The sequence below is a fragment of the Limulus polyphemus genome, unplaced genomic scaffold (genome assembly GCF_000517525.1).
Source record: "Limulus polyphemus unplaced genomic scaffold, Limulus_polyphemus-2.1.2 Scaffold936, whole genome shotgun sequence".
NCBI classification, from domain to species: Eukaryota; Metazoa; Arthropoda; class Merostomata; order Xiphosura; family Limulidae; genus Limulus; species Limulus polyphemus.
In genome coordinates, this window is record NW_013666546.1 from 279894 (window position 1) to 307732 (window position 27839).

The 27839-nt window shown below is 34.3% G+C and overlaps 1 protein-coding gene across 2 annotated transcripts in view; it reads left to right on the forward strand.

Annotated features, from left to right (window-relative positions):
• Nucleotides 1-1171: 1171 nt before the first annotated feature.
• LOC106461335 (sorting nexin-2-like) overlaps nt 1172-27839 on the forward strand; it is a 76458-nt gene continuing 49790 nt past the window's right edge. For both annotated transcript variants that reach the window (XM_022388203.1, XM_013921152.2), the window contains exons 1-4: nt 1172-1264; nt 13167-13251; nt 16051-16253; nt 17801-18050. In XM_022388203.1, the coding sequence (XP_022243911.1) occupies nt 1175-1264; nt 13167-13251; nt 16051-16253; nt 17801-18050 (628 nt within the window). In that variant the 5' untranslated portion in view covers nt 1172-1174. The remainder of the gene's footprint in view (nt 1265-13166; nt 13252-16050; nt 16254-17800; nt 18051-27839) is intronic.

Sequence of the window (27839 nt, forward strand, 5' to 3'; positions counted from 1 at the left end):
TTACGGAAAATTAATTAACACACGGAGACGTAACAATACGTTTATAAAAAGAAACTGATCATGTTGTTTTTTAAAATTATAGAATAAAATGAAAAATTGCAGAATAACTCTGTAGAATGTTCTGAGGTCAACATTCAAAATCTCGGTACGCTACCCGTTAGTGTAACAAAACCAAATGTCTTACAAAAACATGTTTGCAAACTAAAAATGGAAGTCTTGCTACCATTGTTGCATACCAAATTATATGTAACATCTTCCACCATACATACATTGGTGAAATCCATAGAACCCCATATACAAGAATAGCAAAGCACTTTGAATGTGAAAAATATAATTTCAAATTCTAGAAATTTGAAGGAAAGTTAAGAGTGAGTGATAAAACAAAAGAAGTAAAACATAATCGCTTAAAATCTAACAATTCATCAAAATAAAACAATCAAAATACATCTGAATAATTTTGCTAACAAATAAAAGGGCAAGGTATAGTCTAATAGCGTGCAGAACTACGTATTTAAAGGTGCAAAGTTTAAAAAGTGATGACACTTGTCATTCTCCGCACATTTGGCTGTGGGCGCGTTGTAAATGTGATGGTTAATCCCATCTTTTTTCACTTGAAGAGTTGGTTAAATTCCTTATGGTAGCAGTTACTGCTTTGTTGCTCTCCCTCTAATCAGTATATTAATATTATAGACGGCTATACCCAAACACTAGAGATCTTTTTCCTGGCTGTTTAGCCCACATGTGTATAAGGTGCCACTCATGTCGAAAATCTCGATTCCAATCGTTCCCAGTGGGTCGCAGAAAGTTTGCGGACTTACGAAGCTAAAATCGTGGATTTGAATTATCTGCGTGAACAGTGTGTTAATAGACCATTGTAAATCTTTGTGCCAAAAACAAAAGAAAATCCAACAAGCAACAGAGATTGGGGTTACAAAAAGTTCATTTGTTAAACTTCACTGATTCCCCTTTAACAACAAATTCGCACAAAATCAAAAACAATTATCATGACTGTATTGTATTCGCAAATATAAATATAATTTTACAAATACAAAGATTTTTCGAGTCAAAACAATGTGAATTTAAATCCAATTCGAACATGTTATTTTAGACAGCTGTTTTATTGTAACATGAACAACCAGAAGAGGGCAATATTTCTCATTCCAGAATCATAACAATGGCTGACAGTTTAGAACCACCTCTATTTAATGGAAGTGCATGTCAAAAAGATGATGAAAGCGAAGATTTTTTTTCACCAGCTTTAGAAGTAAGTGATGATAGATACCATTACGATGTGTTCGAAAATAAGTCAAAATTAAAATAGGGCCAGACAAGTAAATTTCATTTACAAATAGATAAATCTAACTCTAACTTCTTAGTCTTCAGTTGAAGTAAAAGTCTAACTCTTAAGTCTAAGCGAGAGAAATTTAATTTTTAAAGATTTTTACTATTTCAGTTCTGTAAAAGTGTGACTTTCATAGAACTTAAAATTTAAATACCATTTTCCGCTCTTGAGATATCTCAAATTTCATGGTCAAGTAATCAGCATTTTTTTTTTTTTGGCTAATTTTCTTATGAAAAAGGTTAGTAATTTCTGTTATCAGACGAAAGAAAATAGAATTAAGAAACGAGCTAAATATAAAAAATAATAACAAACTTAGAATATGTGTAAAAATCATTAGTTTTAGATATGTTACCATCAGTTGATCAAATAAAAAGTTTTGGAATGTGACAACGTTTACTTTCAATCAGGTAATGAGGTCGTTGAAACCTGGTCAAAAGGTCAGTGATCTTTGGCAAAAAGCAAAACATAAAATAAAAGTATTCAATTGCTATAAGATCTTGATAAGATAGAACACATATACACTCATTGGTCTTGGGTTCATTTAGAATTTTTGAAAGGTCATTCTTAGAAGGACCAGGATAGGAGGCAAAGCTGGATTTTAGCAATTTTGCTCTCCCAAAAAAATCAGAAAAATTGGTCTGATTTTACAAGTTATCATGTGTTTTTCATAATAAAACAGATGGAATAAAAGAAAGCAAAAGCTTCTAAGGGTGAAATAATTGAAGAAAATAATGATGAAATTATTCTACTTGTTAATGTAGTCTTGAAATTGAATAATAAGCAATATTGCTTAAGAATGAACAGAAAACTGACTGACTAACATAGAATCTGTTAGTGCCAGTGGGTAACTGCACCTGTAACAATATAAAAAGTTACTCTTATTCATGCTGATTTTTATTCATTTATAAACAGAAATTATTTACAGGTAATCTAAAAATGTGGTAAAAGGTTCATTGTTTATATTTTTATTGTCCCAAAAGTTAGTATGTATTAATATCCAGAAAAACAAACTAACCTATATTTGAGTTTCTTACAGTACCATGAAGTAGTTGTCATTATATTAACAAGAGAACTATTGGTCCATCTATGCTGTCCCATTCACTAAAATAAACTAAAACTATTAAAAGAAAAACAACCCTCAAAGCCAGCACTTATAATCCATATGTTTATCAAGCCTTCCCTTAAACTCAGGTAACTTTGCTGCCTCTACCACATCTGAATGCAACCCATTCTAAAAGCCAATTAACCTGTTAGAAAAATAAAACTTTTTAGCTGAAAATGATACTACCTTGCCAAAATTTAAATCTGTGCCTGCCTAGTCCTACCATTCTCACCCTTAACCCGATGACTACCAGCTACTAACTTTCTTGGTCATTCCTTAGAATCATAACAAACATATGATTGTGAATTTAAATCCAATTCGAACATGTTATTTTAGACAGCTGTTTTATTGTAACATGAACAACCAGAAGAGGGCAATATTTCAACATTTATGACAGATACCATTACGATGTGTTCGAAAATAAGTCAAAATTAAAATAGGGCCAGACAAGTAAATTTCATTTACAAATAGATAAATCTAACTCTAACTTCTTAGTCTTCAGTTGAAATCATACTACTTCTGTTATCCCTGTATTATTGGGATGAATGTATTTAGCCTGTTTCACAACCAACATATGGGTTTTATTGTTGTCACTACATAAGCTCTTCAATGTATTGAGACCCCAACTGTGAGAATGTCATAGTTTCCCTCTATTATTGGGATGAATGTATTTAGCCTGTTTCACAACCAACATATGGGTTTTATTGTTGTCACTACTGAGTTTGAACCATTTGCAAAATATCAGAATAAACTATACATATATATCAGACTGTTTTAATTCTAACGCAATAACAACAGAAGTGTGGATCTTACTACAAAGCAAAGATTGTAAGAAGGAAAATATAAAATTCTTTTGTGGTACTGGTACTGGTACTAGTAGTATAACATACAAATCACACAAGTTTATCATTCTAAATACTGAATCATATTATTATTATGAACTAAATATAAAATTATGCTAAATTATTGAGCTTAAAACTACAAATTTGACTTCAAAAGAATATAAAAAATCACAAAATCTTTCAGTTCAAAGTCCTAAGTCTAATTCATGTAAAGACTTTGCACTCGCCACTCGGTAACTCTTAACCCTAACAGTCGTGGATAAATGTGGCCTAACCAGTGACCTATACAATGAAATTATAATCTCTTTAATCTTGTATTTGTTATTTCTGTAGATACAACCTAAAATCTTATTCAACCTACCACTAGCAACAGCACATTGCTTGGATAGCATAAGAGATTGATCAACCATACACCAAGATCCTTTTCTTCTATAATACTGTTAGGTTATTTCCATCCAAATTATACTTTTAATTCAAATTATGATAACCCACATGCATTATCTTGCATATATTGTCATTAAAACCCATCTGCAATTATTTGCCCAACTCATTAAAAGATATAAATCATTTTGTAGATCAGCAGCATCCTCACAGCCAGCAACACCCAAGACCTTAATATCATTAAAAAATTTAAGTCATTTATTGACCATTACTTCACCTTTGTCATTGATGTAAATCAAAAAGAGCAAAGATTTTAAGACTGAGCTCTAAGATACCCCACTTGTGACATTAATCCAGTTTGACTGAACTCCATTTATAACAACCTTCTGCTTTCTTCCATCTATCCACTTTTCTATCCAATTAGCCAACTTATCTCACACACTTATAGAGAGTATTTTTTACAAGTCATCTTGTCAAATGCTTTCTGAGAATCCAGATACATCCTTACTCTCATCTACACAAGCAGTAACATTTTCAAAGAATATCAAAAGATTTGTAAGCCAAGATTTTCCCTTACTGAAACCATGTTGATTATCGAATAAAATTCTAAAATTTGTTAGATGACTTTGAAAGGCATCTTTTATCAGACTTTCAAAACTTTCCCAACAACTGATGTAAGACTATAGGCCTATAATTACTAGGACAATTTTTATCACCTACCCTGAAAAGAGGAGTGACATTAACCAACTTCCAATATTCTGGCACCTGTCCTCTGTTCAAGGACTTACAAAAAATAGTAGCAAATAGCTCACATATCCACTCCTTAACCTTTTTCAAAACCTTTAGGGAAATATTATCTGCCCAGGAACCTTATTATACTTTAAACTTCACAATTTGTTCTTAACAAGCTCATAATTAATGTGATCATCTTGTTCAATCTTTTTTTAAATCTATCAACTGTTTAGGATGAAGAATATTGCTTAAATCTTCATTAATAAAAACTGAAGAAAAAGCATAATTCAATAACCCAGCCATCTCATAATCATCATTTGTGAGCCTTCTTTTATCATCCCTCAAAGGCCCTACTCCCATCCTAACATTTTGTTTACCTATAATGTATTTAAAGACATCCTTATTGTTAATTTTATATTTTCTGCCAACCTTCTTGATGTCCTAATTTCCTGTTTGACCAACTCTCTTGATATTCTATAATCTTCTGAGTGTTCCACCATACCACTCAATTTATATTTGTGATGATTTTCTTCAGTTTTATTCTTATACCCTTTGTGAACTAACCTTGTTTTTTACTTGCAGCCACTCTTAGCTTTCTATAAAGAACATGTTTATCTTAGATATTTAAAATTTATTTTAAATAATTTTCCACATTTGATCAGTCTCTAAATAATTCAGCTGTCCAATTCACAACAGATAATTCTTGTTTCATGCCTTCAAAATTTGCTTTTTTGAATTTTGTAACCAAAATACAAATATCTGGAGCAAAACATATGCAGCAAAACTTCAAACCTAATAGAGAAATAACACTTGCACCCAGATGTTTCTCAATTTCTACCCTCTCAACCATTTCTGTGTTAGAAGTTAACAATAAATCTAAAATAGCATTGTTCCTTTATCAGTTGGTGAAGAAAACCATTTGAACAGTTTCCAAAAGTATTTCTCCCTCATGGTGACTCTTAACATTTCCCAATCTATATGACTGAACTTAATATTACCCATACTTATGACCTCATTAACAGCTGAAATCTTAATCTCCTTGTAAAGTTTCTCATCAGTTTCATCTGTTGGTTTGTAACAATTTCCTACAAAAAGCCTTTCCCTTTATATCTGAAAATAGAAACCCAAATGGATTCAATCTCCTTGCTTTTATCTTTGATATCCTCAACTTTAACAGAATTTAACTCGCACTTCACAAATAAAGCCACTCACCCCCTCTCTTTAATACTCTATCCCTGTTAAATACCTATAATCCTGTATTTCAAAGAAATTCCTGTAATTAAAATTGTCTACATTTAACCATGTTTCAGTTATTCCTATTATAATAAAATCATTCATTTCTACCAGTGCCCTACAATCACTTATTTTATTTCTTGTACTTCTAGCATTACAATAATAACACTTAAGCCTACCCTTAGAACTAGTTCTATACTTTGTTCTTATGCTAAACTATATTCTATACCTTATTCTTTCTGCATTTAGTTTATCCTGGCCCTCACCACTTTTTAGTCCTAGTTTAAAACTTCCCTTACAGCTGAGTTAATAGCCCTTGCAAACACAACAGCCCCTACCCTATTTAAATGTAAACCATCCATTCAAAACAGTTCCCTTCTCCCATTGAACTGATCTCACAAGCCCAAGCAGCCTAACATATAATTGGCTTTGTGACATACTTATAACAGTGACCTACTGTTTTAGTTGAGCAGGAGAACCCTTGATTTCCTAAAAAGAAACCACTGGGAGATCCATATCAATCAGTGTAATCCCACTTGTATGAGACTAAGTGAATACACCCTGTTGGTGGAAGTAGGGTAGAGGTGTCAACCTGGAAGAATAGTAAAGGTAGTGCCCAGTACTAAGAACCAAACAATTTTCATTGGTTATGACTAGCTGGATGAGTCTTAAGTTCTCCCTAGGATCGAGGTCTGGGATGGCTCATCCTTGATACTGTATATTTTTGCAAGCATTTCTCTCATACTGCATGGCTTGACCTGTTGCCCTAGCCACACTTTGTGATCTCCCACAAGGTTACTCCCCACCAATCCTAAAGGGAGACAAACTCCACAAGTTTTCCATTTCTATCCCAATAATTTTAATTTCTTTCTTTACACTTGACCCTTCACCATCTTTTCAATGTGGGAGTCATAGCTAATTTTTCAATTTTATAATATGTATTTCAGATAAATGCTCACTTTTTGTTTGTACTATGTTTGTATTGTTTTACGTATTTCTTCTGTGACTTATTTACCTTCACCTTCTTTATTAGGAGAAAGTAGTTAATCTGATTACCTGATCCTTCCATTTTTTCCAGACATTGCTGTTCATGCAAGGAGGGTGCTGCCACGTCTTGTCCTCCTCGTTTATTGGATCAGCATGCTTGGCTTTATATTGCCTGGAGAACCATTATTTGACTCTCAGAGGTTAGACCCTCTACTTCCTATTTGAGGCTCTAGACAAGACACCACTGTTCATTTTAATCTCAGTTTTCCAGAATTTGTCTGTCACTTACAACAGTTTTGCATTTTTTATCATCCTTGCAGCTTTTATTGTCTGAGGCCTATCATAGATCCCTTGCTGAAATTTCGGAGGATCTTAGTCATCTATTGACTTCCATATTGGTCTCTCCTTGGTATCTTGGTTGGTTTGTTGCTGGGATCTTTTGGAGGGAGTTCACTTTCCTACGTTGGCCCTTAGAGATTTCAGTGAAGTTTCTTTTCTCAGATAATCTATTTTTGTGGAATTCCAGACTCCATGGAATCTCAAGTGGCCTGTCTACATTCTTTGCTTTCTACACTGGCTTCTCAACTGTCCCAAAATTCTTCTATAAAACAGTATACTACATCTACCATTTGAGTTTCCAGACCTCTTGTTTCAGCTCTATGATCCATTGCAGCACAATGGTGATTTCAACCTTACTAGCAGGGATCCTTCTCCAGTATGGAGCACAGATTTTGGTGTCAGTAACTACCTTATGGGGTTAGGTCCTGTGGGGTTTTGTCTCAGAGGTGTTAATATAGGAGACATTCACCACAGATCAGTTGGTCATTCAAGTTCTCAGTAGCTGATTGATCCTTCTCTGTCTCTCATACTGGTTGGTTTCTACTTCCCAAGGACCCTTTTATTTCCAACCATTGAGCACAAGCCATTCAGGATCTCCTACACAAAGAGGCCATAGAGTACATCACCTCCTCTAATGAGGGTTGTTATTCTCGACTGTATGTAATCCATAAGAAGATGGGTGATTGGCAACTGGTCATTGACCTTTCTTGTCTCAACTGCTTCCTACAGCCTTCTTGGTTTCAATGGCTCTTTTCACCCAGACTATGGATGACACAATTTGACATTGCTGGTGCCCATCTTTATATCCTGATCACTGAATATTCAAGGTATTATCTCTGTTTTGTGCACAACCACCAGGTTTTTCAGTTTCGTGCTCTACCAATCAGCTTCGCATATGCTCCATACGATTTTTGCCAGATAGTCAGAGTTTTCTCATGTCATATTCACTCCCTCGACATTCACACTTACCATTATTCTTGCCCCTTCCCAACATTTGGCAGAACTACACACTCAAACTCTGTTATCAGAAGATGGAGAGCTGGGTTTCTTATTACTCCTACAGTACCTCAGCCATTTAGGGATGTTTTTCAATTCCAGACTAAGCCAGGACCATCCTTCTCCTCTATGTCTTCAGGCCATGGAATGGGCAGTTCTTCAAATACAGTTGTCTCCTTCTTTACCAGCATGCACATTTCTATCTCTTTTTGAAAATGTGAGAATCTTTAGATTCCCTCCTTCCTTTATGTTGAGCCCACATGAGGGCTCTTCAGTGGTCATTACGGAACCAGTGGAACATTTGTGCTGGGTTGTACAGTGAGTGTGTCAGATTCCAGTTTGCTGGATCTCAGTTGGTGGTTGAACATGGACAACACAACAGAAGATGTCCCTCTACCACCTCCATGACCAGAGACATATCTGTTCACAAATGCCTTTCTTCAGGGCTGGGGTGCTTGTATAGAAAATATGGAATTCAAGGGGTTTTGGACAGTAGAGGATGCTTCTCTCCAAATCAATCTCAGGGTCTTGATTTGTTGCGAGGGAAGGTGGTAATGCTTCATTCGGACAATTCCACAGCAGTGTTGTTCATTTCAAAGCAAGGAGGGACTCTCTCTGTTATCAAACAGTAGATCTTCTCTTTTGGACACACAAACCTGAGATTGTTCTCCTTGTTTGTCATGTTCCAGGAGTAATGAATCTGGTGGTGTACCAGTTATCTCATCCCAACAGAGCTCTTCCTAAGTAATGGATGCATCATCCTCAAGTTTTTTGTTGGATCTTTTCTTATCTAGGGACACCACAGATCGATGTTTTCACCACACACACTGGAATGCTTAGCTCTCATCCTTCTGGTCTCCAGTACCTCACATTCTGGCTTTGGGAGTAGATGCTCTCAGCCAGGATTGGATGGGTCTTCATCTTTATGCATTCCCTCCAATTCATTTGCTCTCCAAGGTTTTGGCACTGATTCACTCCATGTCTTGTTGAGTTCTTCTGGTGGCATCATATTGGGCAAGTCATACCTGGTTTCCACTCCTCCAGTATCTTCATGAATGTCAACCCCTTCCTCCATGGCCATCTCTCTTACGTTAGCCTCAGTCATGCATTTTTCATCCAGCAGTTGACATTCTTTGACTTCATGCCTGGCTTTATGCAGTCCATAGCACAACATCAGGGTTGATGTCTCAAGTCTCATCCTTATTAACACATTCCATTCAACATTCTTCTTTGAAGTTTATCAAAGCAAATGGTTTACTTTTCGTCAGACATGGATTTAACCCTTCACTTCCCACTGTGCCACGTCTCAATTTTGACATGGTTGTTTGACAAAGATTTGGCACTCTCATCTGTTGCCTTGTATATGGCTGCATTATCAGCTACTTTTTATTTTACTAAGAGAAGAAAAGTTATTTAAGTCCCTAGTTTTGTCATTACTTTTGAAATCATTTCAGGTTATTTGTCTTCATCGCCCTTTCCTGGTTCCTAATTGGGATATCACAGTGGTTCTCCATGCAGTATCATGTCCACCTTTTGAACCTTTGAGGTCATTTTCACTATATCATCTTTCACATAAAACTTTTTTTTTCTGTTATTTGCTAGTGGGCATCAGCATTCAGATGTGTTTGCACTTTATGTTTACAGGACACTGTATCATTCCAACTATGTTCTGTTATATGTAGACAGGTCTTCTCTACCTAAAACTACAGCAGCTAGGGAAAGAGATAAGGTTTTCTCTCCTATTAATCTTCTTTCCATTTCCTATTTATACGACCATTCTGATCCAAATCTTTTATGCTCTATTTGGGTTCTCCGAGATTATGTGGCATGCATTGAAGCATATTGGGGCTCACATCACTGGACCCATTGAGATCCTTCGATATCACATCACTTATTCTCTGTCACTTTGACAAGTTGGACTCGTATTTTGGTTCAGATAGGAGCAGAGACTTTTTAGGGTCTCATCTCATCAAGTTCAATATACATCAATGTCCTTGGCAACTTGGTTGTATTGCCTGCTGAAAGAAATTGTACAGGCTGGTTTTATGACCACACCTTTATATCACACTATCTACATGATTTAGCATTCTCCTCCTTGGATGGGTTTTGACTACCCCCCTCCCCCATGACTATTCTACATGCCAGACTCAATTGTGAAAATATGAGTAACTTCATTTCTTTTGTGCTAATCTATTCCTTTTCAGGGACCTTCTCATCCTTCTCATTTGGATCCCACTCTGTGGCAAATGTTGCCTGGTCAGATATGCTTTTACAAATCTGCACTAGCTATAAGTAGACTAATAATTAAATTCCTGGTCACAATGAGCTCTGTTGAGATGAGGTGTTCCATAAGACTGCCTTGGTGCTTTCCAGGTGGAGAACATTTGTTCTATATTAAATATAATATACAATACTTGACCACCATTCATGGAATGTCATGAATAAAATCATAAAGGGACTTGACCCATCCCTGCTAACCCCTGAATTGAACAAATTGGGATTGGTTTGCTTTTCAAAATAGGGAACACTGTTTACCTATTGCACTGTCTCTGGAGCATCATTTCTCAGGACTCCCTAATGCCCCCCCCCTCTTCTAGTGGAGCAAGTGTCCTTACTACTCTCAGTTTCCAGTCGCTGGAGTGGTGGACAGAGTGATATTTGTACTCTTTATTCCAATCAAAGAAAAGAGGGCAAAGCTGGATGGATTTCCCAGATATTGGGTGGGAAGCCAGTCCAGCTTACACAGTAGCCTCCTCATAATTCCTGTTCAGAAATGACACTTTACAATCCAGTTGTGTGAGAGTTGCCTTTCTTTTCGTCATTCTCTTACTTTCCAAGATCATGGAAGAGGGGCCCGACTCCTAGTAATTCTGCATGCAGAGCATCACATCTGTGAGCCATTGGTTGAATTTTGTTTGTTCCACATTCTCCTCATAAATCTGGGTGCAGGAGGTTTTGCCTTGCCACCCAGGTTTAGGAGACAAGGAATTCGGTTTGTAATCCCAAGTAGGATGATTTCCGTTTTTTCATGTTGAGTGAAACGTGAATCGACTTCCTAATTCCGAGTTTGGTTTGTTACAATCTGTGCTTCTTCAAGTTGGGGAGAAGACTTGTTCAGTTGGGTTTTGCTAGCCTTCCCTTCATAATTCCAGTGTCTCACATGTGACATTTGGTAACTTTGAGGTTGGGTGCCTGGGCCCATAATTCTGAGTTCAGTTTGTTGCATATTGTGCTTCTTCAGGTTGGAGTGAGGGTTTGTACACTTAGGTGTTGCTTTTCTTTTCTTCATAATTCCAATGACTCGACATGCAACATTCTGTAACTTTCAGGTTGGGTTCCCTTCATATCATATTCCTATTATGCAATTATATCATATTGTGGTCCCAATGCCCTAGCCACTGCACCTTGGATCTAGCTTTGTGTCCACAGCCCTATAATTTCAATGATGAGGTGTGGAACCTTGTCTGTATGGTTGGGGCCTGGAAAAATATTGTGACAGCGAACAATATTGACTCTGTAGCTGGTTGGCTTTTACTACCCACATTTAGATTTTGCTTTCTCTGGGTGAAGAACATATCTAATTCTAGAAGTAGTGTGGACCCCCGTTAGTGTGCTTTATTATATCTCATTTTTGCGCACCAGTTTTTTTACGCATATGGTTTCTGTGTGGATCTTGCCCTCACCGGCCTCTCTACCTGGTGAGTGTGGAATTTTAGCTAAAGCAAAAATGGAGGTAAGTGTGTTTTGTAAGTTTACATTTTCCTATATTGAAAATATATTTCCAATAATACTTACCTCCCATCATTCCCACGATAGCCAGTGTTTGGGTCTGATAATCTTGCCAGTCCCAAAAAGTGAAAAAGAAAAAATAATGGGGAGCTTATATACAGATCAGGTAAAGAGAATGCATTTATGTAGGTGGAAAGAGTCACAAGATTAAAATCACAAGGGGCGATATAGTGGGGTATAAAGACTGGAGCAAGTAAGGTAGATTTCATACCATTGCATAGACAGGCAAAGAAGAGAACCTTTTATCAGGATAAAGCTAAAGTGTGAGAGGAGGTAAATATTATTGAAAATACATTTTTTGGTATAGGAAATCAGGTGTGTTCATGATCATCCTAGATCCCTAATGTACATATAGTCTAGTATGTTATAATTTAGTTTATATTTGATCACATTGACATTATAATTTGATAGGCATGATATTTCAGATACAATGCTTATCTCTCTGCAGAGAGCTATTACCTTGTGCTCATTTGCTGTGGAATTTCCTGCACATGCCACAAGCCTTCAACAAACTTCCACCCTTACATATGTCTATGTGTATTGCACCAAACTATGATATAATCGTCATAATGCTGTAGCCCTTCACCAATAGGAGGGTAACACCATCTCCACGTGTAGTGAACCTTGTAGGCAGTAGCACATTATTATAGACTCATTCTTTCCTCAACACTGCCTGTGTTCAGACATGTTTTATCCTGTGCTTTTTGGGTTTCTAGTTGCCTTACTTGACTGTCCGTCTTTCTTATTTTAATGTTATATACTTTTGTCCTTGTTGCACTTTTATTCCATCTACGTAATTGCAGTTTAGTTTTCTTTAGTCACTACATTTTTCAATAACGTATGCCAACTAAATTATAAATAAATATAAAAGTTCCTTTTCTGGCATTTTGTCCTACATAGTATGAAATTAAAAATTAACCTAGTAGTGAACATAGCTAATTTACTATACATTCCTAGTTATAATGATTAGGATTCACTAATCTACCAGCTCTGTACCCTCTTTTTTAGCAGTATTTTTGGCTGAAATCCCAATATCTTGCAAGCTTCATCCAGCTTAGAAGATGCTGGTTGGTCTTATATGCATATACCAAGCCAAAAATACAAAATATTCCTCATGCTAAAAAATATAACTTACAAAAAAAAAGAAACTATTTGTTTGCTTCACATAATATGACCAATTCCTTATTCCTTGAAATGTCCTCTGACTTCCTTATGGAAATGAGTGAGCTTCACGTAAGTGTAAACTTTCAGTTGTTTTTTTTTTGGTGCCATCCTTAATTATACAAATGATGTTTTTATCCCGTCTTAAAATGTTTGTTTATAAATTACTATTTCCACAAGATATCTTCAGAGTTTTGTTGTTTTTATTATATTTACTTAATTATTAATGCTTGGTGTTTTTTTTTATATCTTTTACTTATAGTCCCAGTCTTTTGAAAATACAACCACTCTCTTGAATAATTATGATCAACCTAGAAGTGATGATAACCTAGCAAATTTGATGAAAGGTAAGATGATACCTTTATAATGATAGGCTTACCAAATATGTTAATATCTGTTACTTATGCTATAAAACAGACTGAGATAAAGCTTTTCTCAAAATTTTCAAAACATTAGTTGAAAAATGCTACTTGAACTCTATGAGTTTGTTTTTAATTTAGTTTTGTGTGTAACTGTTATACTTAAAAAGTTTTAGAAATATTTGTTTTTCACTTGTGAATTTTTAAGGTAGATTAACATAGCAGCTGCTCATATAATTGGCTTGGGAAGGCTTAGCATCCCCAGGTGGTGAAGAGAGACAGTTCATCTCTGACACCCCCCCCCCCCCCCCAATCATCAAGCCTTGCTGGCTTGAAGCTGAATAAATTTGAATGAATCTAAAAAAATAAGAAGAAATCATAATGACAACATGAATAATCAAATAAGAAAAATCAAAAACTCTAATAATTTGTAACTAATTCTGATTAACTGATTATTTTTGTGAATCATAACACTAATCAATAAGCTGTACAAACGTAACTGAAAGCAATAATGATAAACCATAATGGCAGTATTTCAATTACTTGGATAGTTGAAATAATCAAAAGCAGTAATAATTGGAAAAAAACTAATTTCAGTAAGTTGAGGATTTTGTTGACATTAGTTGATTTAATTATAATTTCTAGTAACTGGTTATTTTACATAACACCAATTAATGTGACTATATTGATTAATTGAGTTAATTATCCAGCTCTATTTATCATATTCTTGCATTAAAGTCATCAAATGTAGCTTATAGATTTACTTGTGTATGCTATCAGCAAGGCTGTTTTGGGTCTACTAAAAGAATAGTTAACCCTTGTGCAAAAACTTGCAAATTTGAGATCCTGACTAATTGAACATGCCCTATGGGAATGTGATATTGCTGTACATTCAAATGATTTTAAGGCCTCAGCACATGCCATTGATTCAATAAAAGAAAGCTTGCACATTTACAGACTGCGGCTTTGAATAAACCAAGGAGGCTCAGCTTATAAGTTACTTTAATGTTATAGAAGGTTTTTTGTTGAAATCTGTTAGCCAATGCATAATAATACCAGAAATAAAGACTGATTGTGACAAATGGTGGGAATTTTTGAACTGAAGGTAAAGAAACTCGTTAGAACTTAACTGAAATTTAATGAAGATATAAAATGGATTTAGTGAAATAAAACAGAAAAATAAAATTCCTATTTAGAACTGAAATATGGTGAATTTTTGAGTGAGAGGTTAAACCACACATAAGGTTAATAGAAGAATTACTTGTTCGAACAAAGAAAGATATTGACCACGTCTCTGTTTCTTCATAGTTGAAATGTTCCAAGGGTGCCAAAACCATCCTTACAATTCACATTCTTTATAGCTAAGCAATCATAATGTGACAGTTGCAAAATAATCTTACATACAAGGCAAGAAAGCTCCCTTGTGAAACAGCAGATACCATCTTAACTGTTCATTGTATAAAAAATAACACCTTGGGCTAAATTATGTACAAAATTTGTATATATATAGAGAGAGAGAGTTTTATGAACAATTATGAATTGTGTAAATAATTTGCAAGATGTAGAAACTTTTGTTTCCTTTTTAATTCCTGTTCCATGTGCAAAAACATTAAGTGGTAGATCAGACATTATTTTAATTTGTGTGTGAAACATGACAAAAATATAAATTTGAATCATGTATTGTTTTTTGAATCTCATGGCATTCTGCTGTTATTTCAGGTGCAATCCCAAATTTGGTCGAATTATTGTTTTTTTGTAATTAATAGATTCAAAATATTATAAATATTAATATAGAACTGTATGTATAATATTCATCAGTTCATTTTCATGCATTCAAATATGTTTGTTATAAAAAGCATCACTGCAATTTACAGTGCATTTTACATTTATTTAAAAAGTTTATGCTGTGTAACTTGGACAGAGCACGCTAATCAGTCTAACTCACTAGACCATGAAAATTAACTGGGATTTATCCTTCTTAAGACACCTGTGCTTGCTGCAAAATTATGTGTGTAAGAAAACTTCAATTGAAGATGATGTGAATGATCAGTTGATAAAAATGAGTGATACATGTATTTGTAGTATGTGATATGTAATTTTGTAACTTAAATTTCATATATTAAAAGCAATAGTAACATATTTAAGTGTGATAAGATCATTGTTATTGTGTGTTAAAAGCTAACAATTGTTTTGCATTGTTATGCTAAATATTTCTTTTTCTTGTGAATAGATGTAGTTACTAAATTCACTTTTATGTCATTTATAATTCACTACTAATGACAATTGCAACATTGACTAAGTAATGAAGTCTTTGGCTTTATTTAGGATAATATTATTAACTGTATTACTGTGTCTTTTAGCAAGTATAAGCACTTCACAAAAACTAATACTATTAATAACTAAAATAATGTTTAGCCAGTTTTTTACCTTTCATAATATCAGAATATAAAGCTTAATCAAAGCAGTTATGTATACACCTGTAAAAAATCAAGTGCTGCCAATTTCAGTATTACTTCTGAAACAACAATAAACATGCTGATTCACTTTTCTTCTAGAATTGTAAATCATTCCAGGCATAGTGCAATTTTCATTGCTCACAAATGTATTACTTTCCACCAAACACATGAATTTAGTGCATCCCCTTTTGTGAGCATGTAATTGTAAACAAATTCCTTTGCAATTTTGAAATTTCCTTTCATATCTCAAGTGCTTTATGCTGTAACATGCTCTGAAGGCTGTCTGTTGATGGTTAATTGTAAGTATTTTAGTAAAATCTGTATTTTGTAGGAGGTGGAGAAGAGGTTTGTCTTGATGATGATGCTTCATCAGTCACTCCTCAGACAAAGCTTGAATTCTGTACACCAGAAGAAGAAGCTAAGTCTCCTTTCTTGGAACCTTTTTATGAAAATAAAATTTCAGAGCCTTCGGCTCCTGCAGAAATAACACCAACTGAACCCCCAATATCTGCTGCTGGAAAAACTCCAGATGAGGTTTGTTTACTGCTTTTTTTTTGCCAGTGTTGAAAAAAAAAGTATTTTGCCAACTTTCAACCTAAATGGTAATTTTATAGCATTTAATTATTCATAGAACTTTAACCTTGTTTAGGAAGAGTAATCAGAGATGTTATTTGCAATATACCCTTTATTTTTCTAAATTGAAAACAATGAGGTTAATATATCTTATATCAATGTACAGTGCTGCCACTTCATACTTTTTTAGAAATATGATACCTTTTTGTACCTTTTTAATGTTTTATACTTTCTTTATCTATATTTTGTCACCATACTTACCCAACCTTTGATTTTATGATATATATATATATATATATATTGGTAATAATCCTGTTTTAAGTATTTATTGTTCACTGGGTCCCTGTTATACATTGCATCACTCTGCATTCTTTTATTATTAAAGTGTTCACTAATTACTACAAATGTATCAAACAACATTGCTTTGTTTTGCTACTAGAGTGTTCTTATGTCATCAAGCACTTTTCCTGGTATAGTGTTTACCAGTTACTACCAATATTTTTTAAACAGTGATGCCTTGTTTCATTACTAGTGTTAAAACATTGTCAGGCTATAATAAATAAACTTAGTAATCCGAAAAATTGTTTAATCTCGAAGTCTAAACACATTCACACCAACATTATGTTTGATTGTCAGGCTATTTTATCAGGCATAGTGTTCACCAATTACTGTACTATCAATACGTGTGTGAAGTAATGTTGTTGTGTTCCATTACTAGAACATACCAATGTTGTCAAACTAATTTACTGGGTGGAATGTGATATATCCTCCACTGGCCAAGATGGTGGAGAATGTGAACACATTGTGTTCTCATGCCATTGTTTTAGCACATTGTTTTTTCTGTTTCAGCGAAGCCTAGTTTCCACTCTTCCAATATGGCTTCAAAGCAGTCACCTATAATAGTAATAGTAAAGTGCCTCTTGCCAAGAAGCCTAGGAAAAAAATATAATTTGGTGCTAAACCGGAGATTTTACGATGCTTTGAGGCAGGTGAACGGGCTGTGTACTTTGACGTGTTACACCATTTAAAAAGGTATTCAACAGTGGACCGAAGTTTTTCAGAAATGCATTCCACCAAAATACTTGTAAAAATTGTGTTGCTTAATGTTGTTTCAGACATACGTCCACTTTCCAGGAACGCATCACAATATATAACGGGGATCCTCTGTAATAATAATTATTAGTAACTAGTGTTATTCCAATGAGTATGTAGAATTTGGTTGAGGGTTGTGTAAAGTGAAGTACCTACATTTGTTTGATACCAACTGACAATTCACAGTCAATTTCACATAGACAAATTATTCTAATGATAACAGTTCATTTTACAACAGTTGGATATGTGGTAAGTTGATGCACGTCTTATGCTTTTTCTTTTTTGGGGTTTGATTTAATTTTTTTAACATTTGGAGTACTTTTTCTTGATAATAAAATGTGACAGCACTGAATTTAGCATTACAATAATAGTGAAGTGTTCTTAAAGTACACATGAAAGACTTATAAATCTTACAGCTTATTGAAGAAGAGAACAGTAACCAGTTTCTAAAAATCATCGTAAAAGAGCCTCAGAGAGTTGGTGATGGTATGGGTGCATACATGAGATACAAGGTGGTCACTAAAACTAATCTACCCTATTTCAAGCACAAAAATCTAGTGGTCCATCGAAGATTCAGTGACTTTCTTGGCTTGCATGATAAATTAATGGGCAAACATCTTCGCTTGGGTCGAATGGTACCTCCAGCGCCTGAGAAGAGTGTTATAGGTTTGTATTTTTTTTTTATAATTAAGGCATGCATGACAAAATTAAGTACGTTTTATTAATCTTTTCATTTTCTAGTTCCTAACCATAAAATCAATAGATAGCCCACTGACCCTTAAAACATTATAGTCCACTAGCCTTCTAAAAGTAGTAGATATCCCAATAATCCTGAATAAAGCTGAGCAATTAGTGAAATTTGCTAATTGAGCCCATTAATCAATTACATTCAACTTATCAATTATTCTTACTGAGACTTTGATAGTTGTAATGTTCAAAAATACTAATAACTGAAAACACTATTACTTTGGTGACTCATAACATTGATCTATTAAACTGAAAAACCTAGAATTAATGAAAAATCATAATGGCATTACTTCAGTTACTTGGATAGTTAAAATAATTGAAAGCATGAACTATCAAAAATAATAATTTTGATTAGTTGAATTTTTTTGTGACATCAGTTGGATTATAATTTTGATTAATGGATTATATTAGACACTTATCGATGTAAAAAGTGCTCATTGGTTATCAGTTAATTAAGTTAATTGTGCAGCTATAATCCTCAGAGCAGTAGATAGCCCACTGTTCCACCTATTTCAAGTACTGTATTACAAAAATATACTTCACTTAGAAAGAAAATTAATACATCATCTGTAAGAGCAAGACTGAAATGTGATTTGTATTTTAAGTTTAAATAGAAAATAAGGTTTGACAAGCTGATGTATTAAATTCTATTATTCTATGGCATCTTGCATCCTCATACGAGATACTTTCAATCCTGAATAATTTTCCTCATTTTCAAGATGCCTTTCCACTAATATGCAGTGCTTATGTTGTCATGCAAAATGTACATGCAGAATGGAATATATTTCTTATTAAAATTTATTCATTCCAATCCAGGTTTTATTGTTGCATGACCCCTAGTAACATTCGACTTACACAGAGAAATGAAAAAAATGTCACCAATATTGCAACTAATTCCACTAGTTACTGCTGGAGTTCAACTGTTTGTTTATGAGTTCTTTACACTGAATGTTTTAATAAGCAAAACAGAAATTTTCAATACAATGCAATATGTGGACCCCATCAGTTGTAAACAGCATAAAAACAAATCAATAATGTAAGGTTAACTACTAACTCAACTGTAATAGCATTTCAGAATAATAGCTGAGAACTGTTATTAGCTTTAGTCACATATATTTTTCACCAAAGCTTTTACTTAGGATTTACCTAGGGGATTAAGAAAAGCAATTGTATTTTTAATTTTTTTATACTTTTTTGGAACTGTTATTACCTGTTTGTGTGTTTATTTGCTAATATTTTTGCCATTTTAAAGTAGGGATGGTTATGTTATCATTGGTCTCTACCACTCACCTTATGCTATCAAAATTTATTTTTGAAGTTTCATGTAACATTCATTTCTGGGACTGATCAGATATTTACAGACTCTTAATCTTCTTAATTGGTGGAATTATTTAAGTTCTAGTTGCAGATGTTTAGTCCTTGTCTGAAGTTTTTCATTGACATTTAATTCTTTGTAGTTTTAAATATGCTTTTTAGTAATAAGTTATATCTGACTAGTGCAATCCTTGTAATCTTCTTGTTGATGAGGATTTTGAAGCTGCTTCTTTGTTGGTCTTGATATAAATTTTAATCTGATGTTAGACAGTCCACCTTCAAATTCCAGGACTCATTTCCTAGGGTTTTGTTAAAGTATTGACTATGACCTACTGACATTCTAAGTAAATATGTAACTCTCATGAAAGTTCCTTACAAAAATGAAACTAGTGGATGAAATTCTTTTAAATTTGAGATGAAAGGTCTTATAAATATGTAAGATATTTAACTTTAATTTTTTCTAAAGCAATGCTTTTCTCATGCAGTGTTTTTCTTTTCACATGTTGCCTATCCAACATGCAAAGTAATTTTTATTCTAAGGTTAAAAATACTTTATGCATCAGAAAATTTTCAGATTTCACATGCAAAATCTTTATAATGTCCAGATAGTTATCAAATATTTTTTAAGGAAAAACTTTATATTTTATCTGTTATTTTCACTAATGAATATCTGTATGGGTTTAGTCAATTTGACCAATCTTGTAACCACCATAAAAAAAAAAGGAAATAAATATAAATTATGCCTTTTTTTGTTCTAGAATGATTACAAATTATAACATGAAAACATAAATGTTTAGACTAAATAGCTTAACTCTCATAACATTATACATTTATGTATATTTATTATTTTTATTATATTGATCTTTCAGCCGTGCCTGGCTAACGATACAGATGTTACCATACTCATGTTACCATATCCAATAATATAAAACTGACCTTTAGTCTCTACAAAGTGACCTGTCTTGGTTGTGTTTTAGTGGACTAGTATTTTGTAAAATACAGTCACATTTCAATTATTATGTATTATATATGTATATAGATTATTACCATTTACAAATAACTACTTAAACTTATTTTTCTTAAAAAATAGAACAGTAAATAAAAAAAGTAAAACAAACAATTATCTCTTCTAGTTCTAACCTTCATACTTGTTTACTGCTTGTTGTAGGTTATGAAACGAAATAATGTTTTTTAGGTTTTATATATACATTTGAATAACCAAAAAATCATAAATTACTGTATCAGTACCATAGAACTCAATCATAATTTATCGATTTTAGTAACAAGGCTATATTTAGGTCTAAAAAATATTAAATTTTGAGTAGACTAAAGACACAACCTCCTTCCTTGAAATCTTGGTTCATAAGAACGAGATGGCATCCTAACACATGAAAATGGCTGAGAAAGCCACTAGGGGGACATTCTGAACTTTCGATTGGTTATTCAAAAGTCCTATATAGAAGTAAGTGTATAAAAGGGACTGTTTCCAAAAATGGAATGAGGTGAGCCACCCACTGTATTTGATTCAGTAATGAGTGAGAACTCAGCAAAAAGAAAAGATAGGAGGTTCTTATTTTATATTATAGCTTGTCATTATCAGTAATTTGAGTTTTTAATTTGTACAAAACTATAGAATTTGTATTTTGACATCACAAATATGAAATTTGAACCAGTGCTGCATTCAACATGCCACGTGACACACAAATATCGATTTTCAGGTGTGTTTTTTAATATTTACTTTTAAATTAAGAAATTAAATAATGTATAATACTAAAATTTGAATTATAATATACAGTTTGATACGAAACTTAATGACATAAATACATAAAATCGTAGTTCAATAACATTTTGAATGCGAGTCAACAAATGCGATGACATGGTCTTTGACCCATGACCCGTGTGGAAAAAGCTAAGTAATATTTTCCTGTAAATTTATGAAATTCATAAGTATAAAACTTCATCCTTGCATACATCCTGGGTCCTTTTGGTCTTTTCATTTTTAGGCTTTCAGTTTGGGAAGATTTTGCACATTTTTTATTATCTCATTTACCATTTCTTACCAGGGCAATATTTGTGTAAGGATATGCTTGTTATGCTAATGGATCATATGTAAGTTACTATGGATTATATCCTAGAACTACACAATGCTTTTTCTTTTTTATGAAATTCCAGTATTGCAGTTGAAGTAATCCTGTTCCTATATTTTCTGAAATGATGTTCTCCCCTTTTCACACAGTAGCTATTCCTCGTATGTCTGCCTTTGAGATTTTGCACATGCCACTAGCCCTGAGCTATCTCCCACCTAAGACACATGTTTTAACATGAACTACATTAGTGTGTGATGTGATGATCTTATAACAGTAATCCTCCACCAGTGACAAGGCGACTGTGCAGTAGATTCCCATAAATAATTGCACTAGAAATTAACTTCACTCTTTTCAATGGCTCTGTCATGAATGGACATATTTATTGATGTTTAAACATTTTTCAGCATAGTGAGATTTGTGTTGCTTCTAATCCAGTGTTAACTTTCATTTAGTGCATTTTATTTGGTTTCAAATTTGATTTTAACCTACATCACTTTTCAATCTTTGTGCAAAAATAAACAAAATTAATCTGGAGAATTCCTTTAATAACATTTAATTCTCAATTGATGGTGACTACTACCTCCTCCTGAGGTTCTGATTATGTTGCTAACACTGACCTTAATTTGTCTGTGAACATTGGAGATTCATTGGTTGTGGAGTATGTTGCTGCCGTTGTTCAACATATTGTGGATTCATTAATCCCCTCATTATCTCATCTCCCTGTCCCTATGTCCTTGTTGTTGGGTTCTTTTTGAACCTGACCATTAAGATGATTTTTTTACTCTTCCCACCTCCAAGGTTTTCACTAATCTCCCCTTTACCTGTAGAAAACTTTGCAGATTTGATTACTTAGGTTTGTTGTTTACTTTCCATTCCTCCTATGTGTTTTGATTCTTCCCGTTCCTTACTACATGACTTTTATGCTGAGGATTATTTAGTTTCTCATCCTTTTCCAGATATACCTGTACATGCTGACATACAACCCTCGATCTCCTTTGTCCACATTCTCAAATGCTTCCTCCTCCTTCACTCTAGGTTTCCTTTGTCATGGCTTATGGCAGTTCTCTTTTTCCATTCTTGGATTCCCAATCCCTGGAGTTCCTATACCTGCTTGAGGGAGCTGACCTCCTGTGTCCACCAACTCTCTCTAATGATCAGTTTTCCCATTATTGCCTTTTTTTACTCAGGAGATCTACAGTTGGTATTTTTCAATACCTTGGCCTGGATTTCTTCTTCTGCTTACTTGGCTCCTCATTCATGTTCCCATTCTTACCTCCATCTGGCTCCTTTTTTTTGCCTTAAACTTTTGTTGGTGCTCCTAACACCTTTGAGATTTGGGCTGAGGCCAGTCCTTCCATTCCTTCGTGGTTTCATGTCTCCCTCCAAAACTCGTGATTCCATGCCCATTCCTCAACCCCATGGACCCTCCACCTCTCTTCCTGTTATTCGTTCCTTTACTTCTTCTTGCCATACCCTTCCTGTCAAGTTGCCATCAAATGTCCTCCCATTGGTGGCTACCTTCCTTTTGAACCCAGTTTACCAGAATCAAGTTACCAGTTTGAGCTCTTTCCTTTGGCATTGCTTTAACTCCTTATGTCAAGGAAGCATTTAGTTACCACATCCACAGTCTTCGATTTTGTTTTTATTATTACATGGATAGGTAGCTCCTTCTTGCCTCTTCTCAGGAGGCCTTTTTATCAGCCACACCACTTCTTCTCCAAGAAGCTGTTCGTCTGGGTTGGCTGGTCAAACCTTCTAACTTGTTCCTCACTCCAACTTAATACTTGGTTCACCTTGGAGTTTTTATATGATTCTTGACTCAGTCTGGCTCAGCCTCCCCCATTCATCTACAAGACGTGGAGTGTCTAGTTCTCTCGACTCTTGCCTCTCCTATACTTCCTGCGCTAGAGGTTGTCTCTTTTGGGAACTCTTGTGTCTCTAGAACATCTTGTCCCTCTAAGCCATCCTCTCATGAGGTTTCTTTAAAATATTTTAAATGACCAATGGAAAACCTCTTGTGTTCCTCTGTCCTCTTTTGTGGTACTTCCACCTTCTCTTTTCAGGTATCTGTCTTAGTGACTGGATCATGCCATCATTATGGTTGGCATCCCACTACCTCCCCATCTGGATTTCCATCTCTTCTTTTATGGGTTGGAGTGCATTTCTGGATGACTCAGTGGCCATATTAATATTCTGGAAATTTTGGCTACCCATTGAGCATGTTCCTATTTCCTACCTCATCTTGTGGATAACTTGTTTATCTGACAATTCCACGATCATTTCTCATATCAGTTGTCATGGTGGGACTCACTCCATGGACCTGTACTTCCACATGTTGGACTTTCTGTTTTGACCCTCCTCACAGTGGGTTCACCTGACAGCCTGTCATGTCCTGAAATTTTGAACTTGGTTGCAGATAGACTTTCTCAACTGGACAGGAGTGGTCACTCCATCCACAGATGTTTTGTTGAATTTGTTCAGAGTTGGACACACCAATAATCAAGCTTTTACCACTTCTTTCAATACCAAACTTCCCCTCTTCTAGTTCCCGATACTTCACTCAGGAGATTTGGTTGTGGATACTCTCAGCCAGAACTGGTCTCATCTCTTTCTGCATGTATACCCTACTCTTCATTTTGTCCCACATGACTTAACATTGATTTGTGACACTCTTTATCAGGTCCTGCTGGTAGCACCTTGTTGACCAGCTCACTCTTGGTTTTCTCTTCTTCACCAACTGGCATCTGAGGCACTTTTTCCTTTGCCTCTATTTTAGCCACTCTTGTTCCAACCTCATATGTCTCTCTTTCACCCAGGAGTGTCGTCTCTTCATCTTCACACATGGGATTTTTCCAGTCTCTTTTTTTTGCCAGTCAGCCCTTTTTTATCCCATTCATGTCACCCTCCTACTCTCTCTGTCTGTCAATGAAACAGACATTTTGTTTTGCTGCTGATCCATCTGCCACTCTTTACTACCAGGCCATTCTACTGTTGCCCACCTTTTGGCTTTCTTTACCTGATTTTTGGTTTCTACCATTGCAGGCTATTGGGCAGCCTTGTCAACCACCTTTTGCCTTTTTTTACTATGGTTCTGTCTTTTTCTATCCTTTCTAATACATCACCCCCATCCCATCTAATTATTTTGCCTGACTGAACCTTAATGTGGTTCTACACACTTTTATCCAGGCTTCATTTGAACCCTTGGTTACTTGCTTCTTATACCATCTCTCTCTTAAAACCTATTTCATTCTTCTTCTTGCTCATGGTCATTGCAGATCTGATCTTTATGCATTTGATTCCTTCCATACTTTGTTTTACAGATATTCCTTAATTTTATTCCCTAAGTATTCCTAAGACTTGGCTGATTAGAGGGAGATTTTACCTTTTCCCCATATGTCCTCCATTGATCTCAGCCCTTTGTGATCACACTGCAAATATACCATTTGACTCGCTTTCTGGATTTTTGATGATTTTGGGGGAAAACCTCCAGGCTAGAATGTGGACTACACCCAACTTCTTCTCCCATTATCTCCACTCTTAGGATATTGCTTCCCTCCAGTCATTATTCTCCACCCTACTCACTGTCTTTAACTCTTTCTCGACGGGTCTTCCTATGGTCGGGGTGAAAGGGCATATCCACCTTTGTCTGTTGGATATACAAGACTGTTTAGTGTAAAAGTTATTAAGTTTTCTAAAATAATTGAACCTATCTGTGTGGACTTTGATGAAAAGAAGACAATTATTTAAAGTTTTGGGTGATGTGGAGTATGTGTTATTAAGTAAAAAAAGCTTTTGTTACTGTAACACATACTAACAGATATTTTGACTTCCAACTGTATATTGGCATCATGGCTTTTATACAAAAAGGTTCTTAATGTGTATGAAGTACTCTTGAAAAAGGTTTGAAAATCTTGGATATTTGTTTTCATGAAGAAGCACAAACTTTCAAGACCTTACACACTTCAATGGATATCCAAATTTCAATGTTAATTACTACCATGCTATTTGACAAACTCAAAGCAAGAACAAAATATAAATAAAGTATACTATATTATTTTGTAGGCTGAAAACAAGGATGAAATGTTAAACTCATCACTTGTTTTATGTCATTACTCCATTATCATTCTAGTCCGAATGTATTGTCTGCAATTCAGTAAAGTTTCCACAACACACCTATGAAATGTTTTGTGAAAATGGAATGGAAAGCTCTGAATGTTCTTGTTTAAGCAAAGAAAGAGAGAAACTCTAAGCCTGGCTTAACATTTAGAATAACAAGCAAAGTAATCTTTGTTGTGATGTGAATGCCTTTTAAAAGCTGATGAAACATGATTATATTTGTCATAAGACATTAGTAATAGGCCTATTATATTTTTAAACACTATATTCTTTATCTAGTCCCTTAGGGATTTTCAAGAATTAGAAGCATGTGTAATAATAGTATTCTAACCACACTATATTTGCCATATCCATTGCCAATGACACATTTTGTTTAAATCCAGTGCTTTTCAGGTTTGCTGGTATACAACACACTTAGTAGTAGTAGTAGAAATACTATTCATATAAGCCATTTGTTAGAAACATTTTTATTTCATAATTACAGTTATCTTATTTAAATCTAAACTGATAATCAGATCACCACAGTATATAAAGAACACAAAAGTTGTTCTTGGTATTAAGGAATACTTAGAATGAAAAGCTAAGACACTGTCTTCATCTTGAATGTTATATATCTTGTCATATTCAATGTTTCTTTAAAATGTCTGATTAGTTTTTATAAGTTGGTTACTTATTGTGGAATACCTTAAATAGATTATTATCAGCCTTTGTGCAACACTTACTGTTTTGATCAAGGTGTAAAGTCATGGATACACGTTCTGATAGTTAAGATAAATAAACCATGGTGCTATAGAATAGTGAAAAAAACAACAACATGAAAGCCACTATTTTAGTAAGTGAGTGAAACTTATGTTAGCTGATTAACTTTGATAAGCTAGATAACGAATATGGTCAAGGTGTAAAGTCATGGATACACATTCTGATAGTTAAGATAAATAAACCATGGTGCTATAGAATAGTGAAAAAAACAACAACATGAAAGCCACTATTTTAGTAAGTGAGTGAAACTTATGTTAGCTGATTAACTTTGATAAGCTAGATAATGAATATGTGTGCATATATAAGATCAGTGTTTGCATTACATTGTATAAGATTAATATATTATCTATGTCTGTACAACAGTAGCTTATGAAATTTACATTCATCTACAACATCTTCAAATGTTTTTATATGATCTCATTAGGTTTAACTATGAGTATTAATTTTGTATCAGGGCTCACAATTAATACTAACAAATTGCTGGTTGTTGTTGCATTTTTTCTAATAAAACTTATAGGCATTTAAATAAAAATACTAGTACACATTTAATAAGGAAAATTTGCTGATTCTTACTGTCCAGTATCTATAAGTCCATGGGTGATACATATATTACAGTCATTTATATTGTATGTTTTTGAGTATAGAAGGTTACTATGAATATTATTAACAAGATTGTTTCACTTCCTGATTCCATAACAGTTTTGAGGTCATTGTTTGATCTACTTAGCATTTCCAGGCTAAGTGTGAGGAAATGGAGATAGCAAGACTGCAGCTTCAACTCATTTCATTGGTTGCCAAGGCAATTAACAATTGTGCCAGCTGATTAGACTCGCACCATCTTACCTCAGCAGAACAGTTTTGTTAACAGTGTGATTAGAAATACTGTGCCCAAGTGATTGCTCATTAGAGGTATAAAATAGAAATCATGGAAACTGTGGGTGTTTTTTCCACATTCCTCCAAATTTGTCTATGATTCAAACAAATATGTTAGGCCTTTTGGCTTTTAACGTTTTGCCATCTTTCAGCATTTAAACTGTAAAGATAAGCATCAGCAGTGGGTATTGTAGACTTTGTTTGTTGGATGTACAAGACTGTTTAGTGTAAAAGTTATTAAGTCTTATAAAATAATTGAACCCGTCTGTGTGGACTTTGATGAAAAGAAGACAATTATTTAAAGTTCTGAATACAACTGTGATAAACCATGGGGTAATGTAAGTGAATTTATCACAGATTGTAGAATAAAAAAGAGAGTAGAGAAAAATTGTTTGTCTTGTCAATTGGATTCTAAAGTAATTGAATCAGCCTGAGTGGACTTTTGACAAGAAAAGAGAACTATTTAGTTTTAGATACAACTGTGATATCCTATAGTGTAAATAATTTTTGTACATACATTTGACTTGTTTTGAATATATTATTTTAAAACAAGTGGATT